Genomic DNA, 14855 nt, shown 5'->3' with positions numbered 1-14855 from the left:
ATGCAACGATGTCATAGGCGGGGTTGGGAAGAAGAAGAAATAGACACTCATTTGGAGGGGCAAAACCCCAACCTTTGTAGGCTGGGCTTTTCCCCCGTTCCATTGGCTGTGAGCCTTCCCTAGTCATAACCATTTTTACCAGTAGCCTTTCCCCGACACCCCTATGGCAACCTTTCACCATGTGCCACGAATACCGCCAGATTCTTGTCTCGCTGCAAGAAGAAAAAGAAACAAAGGCTACCGTCATGGAATCCGGTACACAACCCCCATGTTCAACAACCGATGGCAGTGCTCCACGCATACTGGGAATTGCCGGTCTCTTAATTGTACTGCACAAACAACGCACGGAACTGAGACACTACGAACACGACGACGTCACCTACGCAGGAGAGTTTATGTGAGATGGATTTAGCATAGCACGAAGGCTTGGAACTCGGGTTGCTCAGAAATAATCCTCCTAAAATAGCACTGTATATGTATATTTTCACGGTCGTTACAGGTACAGATACATATATCTGTATATATATCTGTATATATCTATATATATATCTCTGTACATCCATCTACATACATACATATATTTCTGTATATGTATATATATAGGACAGACCATTTCTTATAGAGAATTTATTGGCACAAACGAGTTGGAGGTATTTTCTACGTCTTTCGTGTCTTCGTTATATAATATCTACTAGCTATTGAGTTTCAACTTGTTCTAGTACTACTCGTGTATACTCATAACAAAAGTATACCGACCAATTGTACTCTATTACTGGGGTTCTTTCGCTCAGCCTTCAATTGCATTAACTCTCTGCAATTCAACCTGTGCGTCTTAGCTAACCTCCATCAGCCTATAGTTCTTTCATAGCAAGAGCTCTCGCTTCCCTCACCCAGTTTATTTGGCAGCGACAACACGTCCTTGCTGGTCCCTGGAATTTCAGAATTCAGTTAAATTCCATCAACTGTTGTTTTCCTAGATATCTCAAGTTGAAACACAATGAAGTGGAACTCAGTAGTCTCGTACGCCGTGGCGGCTTCCCTAATGGGAAAGTCTGCTATTGTTTCAGCTGAAGGTGCTCCATTCAAAATCGACTTCAACATCTACCGTGGTAACTCCAAGAGAGACTTGGTCGACGAAAACACAGACAAAGCATACTTTTCCAAAAGAGATGGCTTCTTGGACATGGAATTACAGAACAAGCAGACCTTCTATCTCGCTACTTTGAAGATTGGTTCCAACAAGGATGTCAACGGTGTATTAGTCGATACTGGATCCTCCGATTTATGGGTCATGTCTCATGATATGAGATGTGATATAACTCCTGATCAGAACGCCAAGAGGGGCACTGTATTCGACAGCCGTTACGATATTGAACAAGACTTGTTGGATGCCGCTTCAAAACCCCCACCAACCCCCACTGTAAAGGACACCAAAGTCTCTAAAGTTGCCCAAAACAAGGCTTGGTGGAATCCTTTCGGTGGCGGTGGAACAGACTACTACACCACCATTTATTACACAGAAACCGCTGCACCAGATGTGATAGGCTCAGGTAGTGGATACGGAAGTGGTGAACAGGCTGCTTCTAACACCTGTACATCTTATGGATCCTTCAATACTGAAAAATCAGAATCGTTTCAGAGAAATACAACAGCTAACGCCTTCACTATTCTGTATGCCGATAATACAGAAGCTTTCGGTGTCTGGGGCTATGATAATGTGATTATCGGAAATACTACTGTTGCTAATTTATCATTCGCCGTTGTCAACGAGACAAGTTCTGATGTCGGTGTCTTGGGAATTGGTTTATCCGGATTAGAGACAACTTATTCTACCTTAGGTGGAGGCAACTACCAATATGAAAACTTGCCCATCAAGTTGGTGAACCAAGGAATTATTCACAAAAATGTCTACTCCTTGTATTTGGGAGAGGCTGATGCAAAGACCGGAAGCATCTTGTTTGGAGCTATTGATCATTCAAAGTTCAGTGGTACCTTGCAAACTGTACCTATAATCAACACTAATTTGCAAAAGGGGTATACTGAGGCTATTAGAATTGAAATAATAGTAAACGACATCTCCCTCATAAGTGGTTCCCAAAATCTGTCTGTATCTACCAATGTCTACTCCGCTGTATTGGATACTGGTTCTACGTTGAGTTATTTCCCACCAGCTCTTCTCCAGAAGTTGGGTCAAACTCTCGGCGGACAATATTCATCGGCAATTGAAGGCTATGTTGTGCCTTGCACAAATGATGAATCAGTAAAGGTAGCATTCAACTTCTCTGGTAAGGTTATTGAAGTCCCATTGCCAGAATTGTTATTGAGAAGATCAACAAATTCTTGTTATCTTGGAATACTTCAGCAAACAGACAGCAACTACATTTTATTTGGTGACAATTTCTTGAGAAGTGCATATGTTGTTTATAATTTAGAGGATTTCGAAGTCTCCTTGGCTCCAGTACAACACAACGATGAAGAGGACATTGAAATTATCACCTCGACTGTTCCTGGAGCTGTTAGAGCCGCTGGCTTCTCTTCTACATCTCTCGGCAGTGGTGCTCCTAGAGAGAGCAGTGCCACTAGAGTTGTTACTTACCTGACGGGTGCATTGTCCGGAAATGTCCTTGGAGGAGGTTCCGGTTCAGGTAACACCAACAACGGTGCTGGCCATACAACTGGTGCAACAACTACAACTTCTACTTCTTCTCCAACAAGTAACCATTCGTCTGACGCTGTTTCACTGATGAAGAGTGCCTTTTCTTTCAAGATGCTCTTTACAGCCATTTTACTTGTTGCATTCGTTGCTTTTGTTTAGCACCCAAAAATGCATATAGCTTTATTTTCTCCTCCCATACTTCTGAGGATCATTGTTTATTCCATAGATGTATAAAATCAAAACCTATATTGAGAGTCTGTAGACTTTAGAATTGCATGCAACTGACATGCCATTGTGAACAATAGAGAGAGGGGCTTGTAAATGCAAGAGGAATGTGGGGATCATGACCAAATAGTTATAATGTCAAACGATGTCTATGGTGCACATAGGCTGTGTAGCCAGTGACGCAGGGCTGATTCCATCCAGTGACAACAAGTATGAGCTACAATAAGATGACTTATTATAAATTTTATCTTTTCCTTCAGAGCCTTCATTCTCGATTCGAAACCTTAGTCATGGCCTCCCAAGATAATCCCCACGGAAGCCAGTCTTCAGTCTGTCTTCGCCCTGTGGATCTCAAATGGTTCCAGATATGGCCCAATTCGGCAACCCCGTTGGTCCCAACAGATCTGGCTTACGTCATATGCCCACCACAGTACAATAACAGTGCGAGTGCTTCAGGCAAACCTTCAGGCAAACAAGAAATTCTCACTGATAGTCTCACATAGAAGAATGGAATATTCTATTCTACTCCAGGCCTTACGTCAGCGCGACCGGGATTACACCGCTTCTTAGCGCCGGATGACGTAAGGTCCTCGCCAAATAACCTGATCACAATCACAGTATAGCGGTTGTTAGTACGTAGCCAATTAATAATCAGTGGGTTTGTCCCTATTGATTTGACATTTCTTCTTTGTTGTCATACTCTCTAACCAGCTCCTAAACATCGACACTCTACCTTGTGACCTCATTAAAGGTTCAAGGTTGTATATTCATTTAGCCGACTTCTACTCGTAGCCTACAGACGGTGTCTGCTGATAGCCCTTAGTTTTCGTTTCCTCTGACTATTCGCTCTGACTATTCGGGGATATTATCTAGATAGGAGTATATCAAGGTGAGTCTATATAATACCCAGATTTTTCCCCCCATTCCTAGTGATATAAAGCACTTGATATGGTCTAGATAGCATAAGGAAATTACATCTATAACAGGATATACATTTGAGTCAGGACTTGCCCAAGCTTTCACCCCTTGCATTAATACCAAATCCACAGCGTATGAAGTATGAATACCTCAGGAAGCAATGACAACGGCGATAATGCCAGCGGCAACGATCCTCCGAGACCACCAACATCATTAAATTCTAATGAAGCTTTATCTTCAACTGCCAACAGCAACCGCTGCCCTGTCAGAGGCAACAGTAGCACTGAATCTACATCTTCTGTTAGAGAAACATCTGAAACAGCTCACCCGCCAGTGACTAATAGCGCATCCAATGATTACAGTACTAATAGAAATTCCACGGGCACAATACCACAACCGACTGCTTCTTCCAACAACTCCTCGTCATCTACTACTTCCAACCCGCTCTTCTCTAGCTTCAATAGGTCCAATAGAGGAGAACCTGGCATTTTTGACCGTTTCAGGGATACCGTTTCTGGTTTGTACCGGGCCAACCAAGGAAGAAACTCCCGGCATAATTCGTCGTCGTCAGCGCCTACAGCACTGCTTGAGAGTACGACTACTGTGGATAATACAGGACCAGCTACAACTGGAACAACTACTCCAGATGTTGGACCAGAGGCAGACCATGCCAGAGCTATTATCATTACTGTCAACTATGTATTTTCAGACGAGAACAACCCGCAGAACCCAAACAGAGCCGGTTCACTCATTATGTCTTTACCAAATAATTCATCTAACAGAGATCCAAGAGTGATTCAAGAGTTTATTCGTTTGGCCACTCAGATGGCTTACTCTACTATCATTAACGGATTGCATAAGGAGAAAGGTCTTACCATCAGTAAGTTCAACTCATTCCCTGAAGTTCTAGAAAAGGACCTTGGCGACTCTAAAACTTGCTCTATTTGCTTTGAAAGCTTTGATGAGTTAGAGCAAGAAAAAGTAGCCGCAGAAGAGAGTGACGATGAGTTAGTTGCAGTGAAGAAGAGAAGATTGGACCATTTAAAAACTAGTGATGAGACGAGTGAGAGTAACAGTAGAATCCAATCCGAAGACGAGTCTGATGCTGCTATTCCTCCATCCAATGGCGCATCAACACCTATCAATCCAGCTAGAAGACATCGAGCTACTGGCGATTCCAATAGCACAAGTAACTCAAACGATGACAACGGTAATTCTGAAAATAGCACAGCCGGCAATAATGAAGATCCCAAATATCTCTCAGAGTATACGGGCACATTTGACCACAATGCAGTCAAGATGCCGTGTGGTCACATCTTTGGCAAGGACTGTCTTTTTGAATGGTTAAAAGAACACACCACTTGCCCTCTTTGCCGTGACTCAGTGGCGGAGCCTTTGAATTCCACAAATACAAACTCGAGAAATGTCACAATTTTTAACTTACCAACAGATTCAAATAGACTGACAACAACGGAGGCACACGTTGACATCAATGAATCTACACCTTCTGCTGTACCTGTCCCTGAAACTCCTAACAGAGCTGATACATTTTCAAATGCTCGTCCTGATGCCGACAATTTAGGAGTTGATAGGCTCCACTACTTTCCTATGGATGACAATACCAGTTCAGTTACTAGTAGACACTTAAGAAGAGTACTAAGATCTGGATCGGGATCTCGTGATGGTGCTGAACAGACAGAAAGGGACTATTCAACATCTAATGGGCCATTTTCGCATATATTAGGCTACCTTAGGAGACAGAGAACAGGGAATGTTCCAGAACCATTGTTTCCAACGGGAATGACTAGCAGAAGAACCGCCAATGGAATAGAAACAATGCTGACGGATACTAGTCTGGCGGAGGAAGTCCTTGACTTCATGAACTTAACTTCATTAGCAAGTGAGGATGCTGACGGAGGTAGAACTAATGAGTCTAATTCCCAAAGTAATGGTGCTTCCGAGAATCGTGCAAATAGCAACAACGACACGACTAACGATAATACCTCAGAAATAGATTAGCTGATTAGTTGATATACGATTGCATATTTAATAGAATTCTAGGATACGTTCATTAGAATAATACGACCTTCATCATACACTAGAATTTAGTATAATCATCTGCATTTCATAGAAATACTCATGCATTCTTCTATATAAATCAATGATAGATCATAGAAATCATTCTGATTTCTAATATGAACTTGAGGCTGTAGTAGTACAGTAAAGTGGAGTATGGATGAACTTACAAGTCTACTTGAAGAACTTGGCGTACTTGGCCTTTTCGGCCTGTTTTTGAACTTCTAGAAGACCTTCACATCTGGTTAACTCTCTGTTGATAGCAACATCATCTGGTACAATACTATGAGCAGCGTTTAAATCAGCCAATGCCAATTTGTACTTCTTCAACTCTATTAAACTGGAACCTTTACGGAAATGAGCTTTTGCCTTATCCTGATTGCTGAGGTTGCCCATTTCAAGAAGATAGGAGGAGTAATCCACCGCCTTAGTATAGTTCTTTAATTGAAGACAAACCAAAGACAAGTTCAAATAAACCTTTTTCTTCAAGTCAATGTACTTAGCATACCATTCAGGTTCTTGATCCTCATCTGGAATATATTCCATGATATATCTCATGCATTTACGGTACTTCAAGAAAGCTTGTTGCTTCTCTCCAGCCTTGAAAAGCAAAGTACCACTTTCCTTGATCTTAGTAGAAGCAATGTAAACAGATTCTGAGGACTCCTTATCAATATGCTCATCATCATCTGGATATTCTTCGTATATATCTCCTCCCCTGGTATCATAACTTGCATTGAAGACAGGAACCAGCATGGACTCATCCCATTCTCCACAATTATGAATGAGTACGACTTCATCTTTATTGGGTATGTTTTCCTTATTTGTTCTCACTCTTTCAACTTCTCTCACCACAGACTTCCCATGGACCACTCTACCGAACACTGTGTGATGACCAGTAAGATGAGGTTGTGGGTAGGTTGTGATGAAGAATTGAGAGCCGTTAGCGTCCTTATTACCATTATTTGCCATGCACAATTTGAATGGGCCATCAAGGGGCTCAGTCAAGTTTTCGCCTTCAATGAGCGCTGGGGGATCAATTGTTGATATGTTTCCTTGCCCTAGCTTTTCGTGGGGATAGTTCAGTGAAGCATCCACCTTACCGTATTTGAGGTCTCCTCCTTGGATAACGAAGTTCTTAAGAACCCTGTGAAATACCGTATTCTTGTAGCCGAGGGTTTCAACTCCTTGGGTTTCTTGGTTCTTGGCCTCTACACCCTTACATAAATTTATGAAGTTCTTGGAGGACTTTGGCGCCAAATCATCGTACAATTCGACTACGATTCGGCCTATTTCCTTGCCGCCAATAGAGATATCCAAGAATGCAAACGGTCTCACGGCGGTAACTTTCATTTCTAGATCTAAAATCTGTAAAAATATAAATAAATAAGTGAATAAAGTTGTTTCAACTTAAAATTCTACAGACTTCTCAACTGTAGCCACTTTACCTCTCTTCCTAACCAACTATTAACTTTAAAGCGCTGGTTTCCATTATTCCATTCATCATTTCATCGATTTGCAACATCGAATCTGACAGAAAATTCTGGCTCCGAGACTCCCTGCAGATAACACCATCGATCTCTTTTAAAGAAAGTGCGACTTTGTAAGAGACTCTTAACTATGGAGAGAGCTACTGGGAGGTGAGTTCTGTGAGAAGAGAGAAGTGAGAACAAAAAGAAGTGAGAACAAAAAGTAAGTGAGAGAGTGAGAGAGTGAGAACTGAGAAGTGAGAGAGAGTGAGAAGTGAGAGAGAGTGAGAAGTGAGAGCAATGAGTAGACAGATTTACTGAAGTGTTTCTTTATTTTAATTATATAGTGTAGTGTGGTGAGGTCATTTTATTTTTTGAAATAGATCTATATTAGAAAGCATAGGAAGAGCATATATATATACATATATAATTGTATATATATTTCCACCAGCAATTATAGAAGACATGCTACGCGCTGGTTACGGCGGAGTGAAAGCGGTCCCCAAGCGAATTACCTTAGCGAGATGCTATAGTGTCTCTGGATCCGATAGGTACGCTCTTCAGTTACACAACGCCCAAGAAAACGTGAACACCCTCCTAGAAACCCACGACAGATCGTCATATGTTCTAGCACAGTACATACCAGAGCCAGCTAGAAATGCATTTTTGGCCATTCGTGCCTTTAACCTTGAAGTGAATAAAATAAATGACGGCGGAAGCAACTACGGATCAGTGGCCTCACAAGCTTCATCGCAATTGTCAAAGTCCATGGGTATATCGACTGCCGACATGAAATTCAAGTTTTGGAGCGATTTGATGGCAAGAGTATTCACCGATGACCCCCACTCCGAGAAGGATATCGGGGAACCAGTAGCGATCTTGCTCAGGGATGCGTTAAGAAACGACTTGAATTTGGATATCTCATACTTCCATCAGTTCCTTCAAACCAGAAGGCATTTCCTCAAAAACAAGACTTTCAACACAATTGATGATATTTGTGCTTATGGAGAGGGTACATATTCTCAGTTGAACTACCAAACTCAAGGTTTGCTTTTGTCTCCATCCATTTCTCCTTCTGTTATCAGTTTGTTGGAGCATTCGACCTCCTTACAATCCAGAATTAGTGACATTGCAGCCCATATCGGGCAAGCAACAGCTATAAGTGCGATGATTCTAGGCTTAAACTACTATGCAACATCAAGAAATCAAGTGACTTTGCCTGTTAATGTAATGTCTAAATTTGACTTGTCCCAAGAAGCTGTCTTGAGGTTAACGCAAGGTCATATAAGAGATGAAAACGAAATCAAGGACATCAGAGAGAAGTTAAAGAATGTCATATACGAAACTGCCACTACCTCAAACGACCATATGCTTACTGCTAGAGAGAAGTTGAACCAGTCAAGACAGGAGATCATTGAAATTGTAAAGAGTAACAAGCAAGATAAATTGTTGCTGCAGAACTCTAAGAAGTGGAGAAAATGGCTCCCTGATGTCATATTCACTCCTTTTATGGTGTCTATTCCCACCACATTATACTTGCAAAAGCTCGAGAAATCTGATTTTGACATATTTCACCCTAAGATGCAGCAAAAAGAATGGAGGTTGGCTTGGAGATCCTTCAAAGATTACCACCAAAGAACGATATAAATTAAATGTCTATAATGTGTACATAGTTTTATCGCTTATAAGTTTGTAAATAATTGCATTTAAGACGTATTGTCTACAAGGAAGAATACAGTGAAAGAGACATATTGTCAAGGTTAACCTCTAGAGATGAACAGCACGCTGTGTTCTCTTCAGCACGTTGTATTATCAATTGTTTCAACGGAGGCTATCTATAGACATACTGTGAATGACGCTGAATCTAAGAGTGTAAATAAAATCATAGCTTCCTTTCTTTTTCTTTTCTTGAAGAGCATATTGGCGGATATCGGATATTGCCTAGGGCTCCTGAGCCAAGGTCAGTCTCTCACATTTTCTTGGGGTTTTCGCCGTTCTTTTACACTACAAAGGATAAACTTCACATTTTATACATACATAACTGAGAGCACTACCACGAAAGTTAAGATCCCAAAAAAACTACAATTCCACGTATTACTGAGTTTTGACCCCAATTTCACTTCCTTACCCTCCTCCTTCTGTCACAAACTAACCCTACTACACACGAATCTGATTCGGTTGCTGCAAAATCTCTATCTCCATCTCCGGGTCGTGTGTTGTGTCCAGAACACCACCAAATAAAAAGTCCCTCCCCCCAAAAAGACACTCCTTCTTGTTCATCCACGTGACCACCGCGTAGGCACACGTAAACCATACAAAGCAACGACGACCAGTCCATCAACGAATTACTCAGTAGAGAGTACTAATTGTTAGCATAAACCATCAGAGGGTTCGCATTGTATGACCTTCTAGACACGGATCGGCACAACAGACACAACTTAGGCGACATTTGTGTTCTCATTGACCACGTTTGACGAATCGTATTGGAAATACTCTGGTAGAGTGTTAGACGTGTTGTGAAGTGAATATTTGAATATTGAACAAGAAAGTGCAGAATTTGATCTACCCGGAAACCATCGAAAACAACCACGAAAAGTATACTGAAGCATTAAAATTCAGAGATATATTTACCCAGCATCGTTGAACATCCATTCGCCTGATTTTGGCCATTCAACGCCATACCGCCAACGAAAGTTGTAGTATCCCACATATTCATAGAAACCGCAAAGACACCATGTCGAGAGTAATGCCATTCTCCAATTCGCCCACGCCAACAATCCCGTTCGCTAGCCAAAGCATCCTGTCAACCCTAGGAACCGCCCCTCCAGTCTTAAATAACACACCAAGCCATGTCGCCATTGATCCGATCACCCTCATGATCAATGAGTGTATGACTATTTCGTCGGCGATGAGAAAGATGACCAGATGGTCTCAGAGCGGTGTTGCTGCCATTCTCGGTGCCGGTGATCTCTTCACAGGTGAAGACGATGCCATCACCAACAACTTGGGCCTTTCTTCCACCATAGCCAATAGTAACAACGGGGCCAGGGTAACTAACCATAACCCTCTTCTTTCCAGCTTTTTACAATTACGAAGCATTCTCATGGAAGCGAAGAACTTGTATGACATTGATTCATTGACTTTGCTCCAGCCATTTCTTCTAGTGATCAAGTCATCCTCAACTTCAGGTCACATCACCTCACTTGCGCTCACATCAATTTCAAAGTTCCTCACCTATGATATTATCTCGTATAATTCCAAAAATCTCCAGAGCACATTGATTCAAATCATTCTGTCGCTTACACATTGTCGCTTTGAGGCAGCTGACCAGAACTCTGATGACACTGTCTTGTTGAAAGTGTTACGATTATTGGAGTCTATCATTGAGAGCCCATTATCAGTCATGCTCCCAAATGAAGTTATCTCCGAGGTTGTACAAACCTGCTTGAAATTAGCATGTAATAAGAAAAGAAGTGAAGTCCTTAGAAAGGCAGCAGAGATGGCAATGGTATCAATCACATATCGCATATTTAGCCAACTTAAGGATATAGAACCAGAAGAAGAGATAGCATCAGAGGAGTTGCCTACTAACTTAGAGACCAAACTCCCAGAAGACAATATCGGAGGCACTGACATCAAACCATCTGCTACAGGAGCTCCAAAAGATCTGATATCCGAAGAAGATGAAACCGTAGAGGATGAACAACAAGAAGGCAAGAAAAATAGTAGTAGTACCAGGACTTCCAAGGAAGAAACAGTTCCCACAAACGGCGATGAAGAACCATTTGACATAGTATGCATCAATGAGTTTCTTGGCATCCTCATTTCGATGATTTCGCCAACTAACCAATACCAGCACATGGAGAGTACTAGAGTCTTTGCATTATCCCTCATCAACACTGCAGTTGAAGTAGCAGGGCAGGAAATACCTAAACATCCTACTCTTTTCACTTTAGTATCGGACTTCGTTTCCAAGCATATCCTTCAAATAATTACAACTACCGACTCGCCGGCACTCTTGCAAGCAGCTTTACAGTTGTTTACCACAGTAGCAATTGTACTTGGCCGCTCGTTGAAGTCGCAGTTCGAATTGACGCTTACACTTATATTTCAATCCATTCTCCCAGAAGCATCAAAGAAACAGAATGATAATATCAAAAGCACAAGCACGAATGTATCGACAAGAAACGCTACATCAAAAGAGATGCTTGTAGAGTCGCTTTCATTGCTCTGGACACGCTCACCGGTATTTTTTACTCATTTGTTTATTGACTATGATTGTGAATTTGACAGATCCGACTTGGCAACAAAATTCATCGAATTTCTTTGCCGACTTTCCTTGCCCGAGTCGGCCTTAATCACCACCGATAACGTCCCTCCTATTTCTTTAGAAGGTATATTGTCCTTCATAAGTGGTATTAATGATAGAATTAAATCCTTAAGTAAGGATGTCAATGACTCTCCGCTTCATTCATTAATCCAAGATAGAAGCAAGAAAACACTTTTTATAAAATGCACTGACCTTCTCAATGACAAACCAAAGCAGGGAGTCAAAGCATTGGAAGAAGCTGGCTTCATCAAGTCAGCGGAAGATCCTAAAGAAGTTGCTAGCTTCTTTTTCACAAAGTCGGCTAGACTCAATAAGAAAGTCCTTGGAGAATTTCTTGCAAAGCCTGCTAACACAGACCTCCTTCGCCATTTCATTGATCTCTTTGATTTCACAGACCTCAGAGTTGATGAAGCATTGCGTATCTTGCTCAAGACATTTAGATTGCCAGGAGAGTCACAACAAATCGAGAGAATTGTCGAGCTTTTTGCTGAAAGATATGTTGCCCAACAAGCAGAACCTGTTGAAATTAATCCAGAACAAGAGCCAGTACGGCCTGACAGAGACTCCGTTTTTGTTCTTTCATATTCTATTATCATGTTAAACACTGACCTTCATAATCCACAAGTCAAAGAGCAAATGCATTTAGATGACTATAGAAGAAATCTTAGAGGAGTTTACAATGGAAAGGATTATCCTGAATGGTACTTGGCTAAAATTTACCATTCTATCAAAGAAAGAGAAATTATTATCCCCGAGGAGCATCACGGTACTGATAAGTGGTTTGATGATGTTTGGCACAATTTAATCTCTACACAAGGAGCTAGAGTACGTAATGTTGACGAATTAGACCTAAGCTGGATCCAAATTTGCCAATTTGATAAAGTCCTTTTCCAAGCCATAGTCGACACACTTATCGACACTTTAGTGTCAGTATTCAAAGAGGCTTCAGATGACCATATAATTACGCGACTTATGTCTTCCATTGACAAATGTGCAAACATTTGCTTATACTATAACCTTTCTGAATCTATCGACAGGCTCGTGGGCGCCCTTGCTGACTTGACCTTGTTGACTGACAAATCGTACAGAGTTGCCAGTTCTGATGATAATTTGAGAGATGAGATCCCCATTACTCAGATTAAAATCGAGAAGAAAGAAGAGGCTATCACTGTAAGTGAAATGGCAGTTTGGTTTGGTCGTGACTTCAAGGCCCAGCTTTCAACAGTTGTGCTTTTCCGATTGATAAAGAAGACTGATTGTAAGGTTACGAAATCTTGGAGTAAGATTCTCAAAATCGTTTTAACACTTTTTGAAAACTGCTTAATCAATCCAAATTTGTATACAGAATTTCAGAACAAGGTCAGGCTAGCTCCCTTGCCTAAGGTGAAACCAAGATACATTATCAAGAGAATTAAGCCTTTGAATAATTCGGGTATCCTCTCGACTTTCTCCTCCTTTTTGAAGGGATATTCAGATGAACCCCCAGAACCATCGGACCAAGAGATCGAGTCAACACTTTCCACTATTGATTGCGTGAAATCCATCAATGTTCCAGCAATTTTTGAAGTTGTATCCAAGGGCTCTTCTGGCGACTTGAAAGCGTTTGTGGAACTTCTCTTGGAGTCTCTTCCAACACATAGCAATGATACCAAACGTTACTATGAGACGGAAACACTCTTCTTGCTTGAGATTGCAGTCTGTTTCTGTTTATTGCTTGAAGACAAAGACACGATTAATGCAGTTATCACTAGACTTTCTCCACCAGATATTTCCAAGAAGGGGCAACTTAGATTAATCGCTTATAAGTTGCTTTTAACAAGAAGAGGTAATGAGAAATCAGATGTGAAGGCAACCATTAAAGCATTGGCCGATTTCGATAAGGATACGATCAACAAACAAGGCGCACAATTACTTCAACCATTATTATCTCTCGTTGATGATGATTCATGGTGTTGTAAGGAATTGCTCAATGAACCAGAATATTGGAAGATTCTTAGATTCTTTGCTTCGATTCAAGTTTACGCTTCCGATATCCTCGAATTCATGACTGCAATTGTACACAGCTCGCCTCAAGATATTACGCCATCAAACTATATCGCATTCTTGGGCTTGTTGGACGAAATCTCATCATTAGGAGCGATTGGTTCCCAATTTGAGCAGGAAGGTGAAAAAAATCTTGGTAGCCAAGATGATACTTACTTCAAAGATTTGGTAGAGCTCCTGAAGAGGTCGATTGCCTTAACATCCGATTTGTCAGCGGTTATCAAGAGGGAAGAGTTCAAAGGCAAAGATTTGTCCTATTCGTTAATCCAAGCCCTTGCACACCAATGCTTCAACCCATGCAGAGAGGTCCGCACCTATGCATTGAATTCATTGCAGGTGACAGTATTATCGATTAATATTGATGAGGAACTCACTGCTTATGGTATTTTTGAGTATGGTTTGTTTCCATTGTTATCTGAGTTGTCAAAGACTGAAGTACTTCAGACGGACGCTAACGGTTTTGTGAAGACCCAGGTAGAGACTTTATCATTGGTCAGCAAGGTATACTTAAACTACTGCGACCAGTTCCAAAATGAGGAGCCGGAAAGAGTATGGCTTGGCATTTTGGACAATTTCAACACCTTCCACACCTTAAGTGAGAGTTACAAGAAAGAGCAGTCGTTCAAAGAATCTGGTTCCGAGTTGCTTAAGAACATGATTTTGGTGTTGCAGAGCAATGGCGTCTTGAGTAAGGAGAAAGAGGAATTGTGGACCTCATCGTGGAAGAAAATCGACAATATTTATCCTGAATTGAGAAGTGAATTGGACCCACAACCCGATATTGTTGCAGAGAAGAAGGAGGACCAGGACATTTCTACCAATGAAGAAAAAGATAAAAAGAAGGAAACTGCTGATGATAAGGATAGTAAAGAAAAGAACACTGCATAGTAAATAACCTCCGCTACGACTTATAGAGATAGATATACATATGTATTTCGTGTATTTATATTGTATAGAAAATACAGATTAGATCACAATAAGAAGAACTATCAAATAGCATATTCCACTATTAAAAGTACTGCAATGTGCCTCCCCCTCCCCACCTACAATGTATAGCACGTTATTGAGAGGCATAACAAATAAATAGATATGCCAATTTTAAGAGAAATGTAAAACACCAACCATAATCTCTTATCAT

The 14855-nt window shown here is 41.2% G+C and overlaps 5 protein-coding genes across 5 annotated transcripts; 4 read left to right on the top strand and 1 right to left on the bottom strand. All coding sequences in view use genetic code 12, as the record gives it.

Annotated features, from left to right (window-relative positions):
* Positions 1-997: 997 nt before the first annotated feature.
* SAP9 (aspartyl protease) lies at positions 998-2902 on the top strand (the record flags this gene model as incomplete). Its single annotated transcript, XM_064915747.1, has 2 exons — positions 998-2573; positions 2646-2902. 2 exons carry the CDS (start codon positions 998-1000, stop codon positions 2813-2815), a joined length of 1746 nt encoding a protein of 581 aa, XP_064773833.1. The 3' UTR covers positions 2816-2902.
* A 1038-nt stretch (positions 2903-3940) lies between these two features.
* On the top strand, positions 3941-5818 carry RJT20DRAFT_135740 (ubiquitin-protein ligase; the record flags this gene model as incomplete). The annotated part of the gene is made up of 1 exon (XM_064918422.1): positions 3941-5818. The coding sequence occupies one exon, from the start codon at positions 3941-3943 to the stop codon at positions 5816-5818; it is 1878 nt and encodes a 625-aa protein (XP_064773832.1).
* Positions 5819-5899: 81 nt separating this feature from the next.
* RJT20DRAFT_129081 (peptidylprolyl isomerase) lies at positions 5900-7354 on the bottom strand. The gene has a single exon (XM_064917421.1). The coding sequence runs from the start codon at positions 7226-7228 to the stop codon at positions 6050-6052; it is 1179 nt and encodes a 392-aa protein (XP_064773831.1). The 5' UTR covers positions 7229-7354; the 3' UTR covers positions 5900-6049.
* A 198-nt stretch (positions 7355-7552) lies between these two features.
* RJT20DRAFT_49966 (uncharacterized protein) lies at positions 7553-9182 on the top strand. The gene has a single exon (XM_064920398.1). The coding sequence runs from the start codon at positions 7810-7812 to the stop codon at positions 8989-8991; it is 1182 nt and encodes a 393-aa protein (XP_064773830.1). The 5' UTR covers positions 7553-7809; the 3' UTR covers positions 8992-9182.
* A 1037-nt stretch (positions 9183-10219) lies between these two features.
* On the top strand, positions 10220-14716 carry GEA2 (Arf family guanine nucleotide exchange factor; the record flags this gene model as incomplete). Its single annotated transcript, XM_064915745.1, has 2 exons — positions 10220-11035; positions 11093-14716. The coding sequence occupies 2 exons, from the start codon at positions 10220-10222 to the stop codon at positions 14603-14605; spliced, it is 4329 nt and encodes a 1442-aa protein (XP_064773829.1). The 3' UTR covers positions 14606-14716.
* Between the last annotated feature and the right edge of the window lie 139 nt (positions 14717-14855).

This window comes from Scheffersomyces xylosifermentans (assembly GCF_036884685.1).
Source record: "Scheffersomyces xylosifermentans strain CBS 12540 chromosome Unknown RJT20scaffold_5, whole genome shotgun sequence".
Classification (NCBI taxonomy): domain Eukaryota; kingdom Fungi; phylum Ascomycota; class Pichiomycetes; order Serinales; family Debaryomycetaceae; genus Scheffersomyces; species Scheffersomyces xylosifermentans.
Note: the sequence above shows the minus strand (reverse complement) of the source record. Positions and strands in the feature narration are given on the sequence as shown.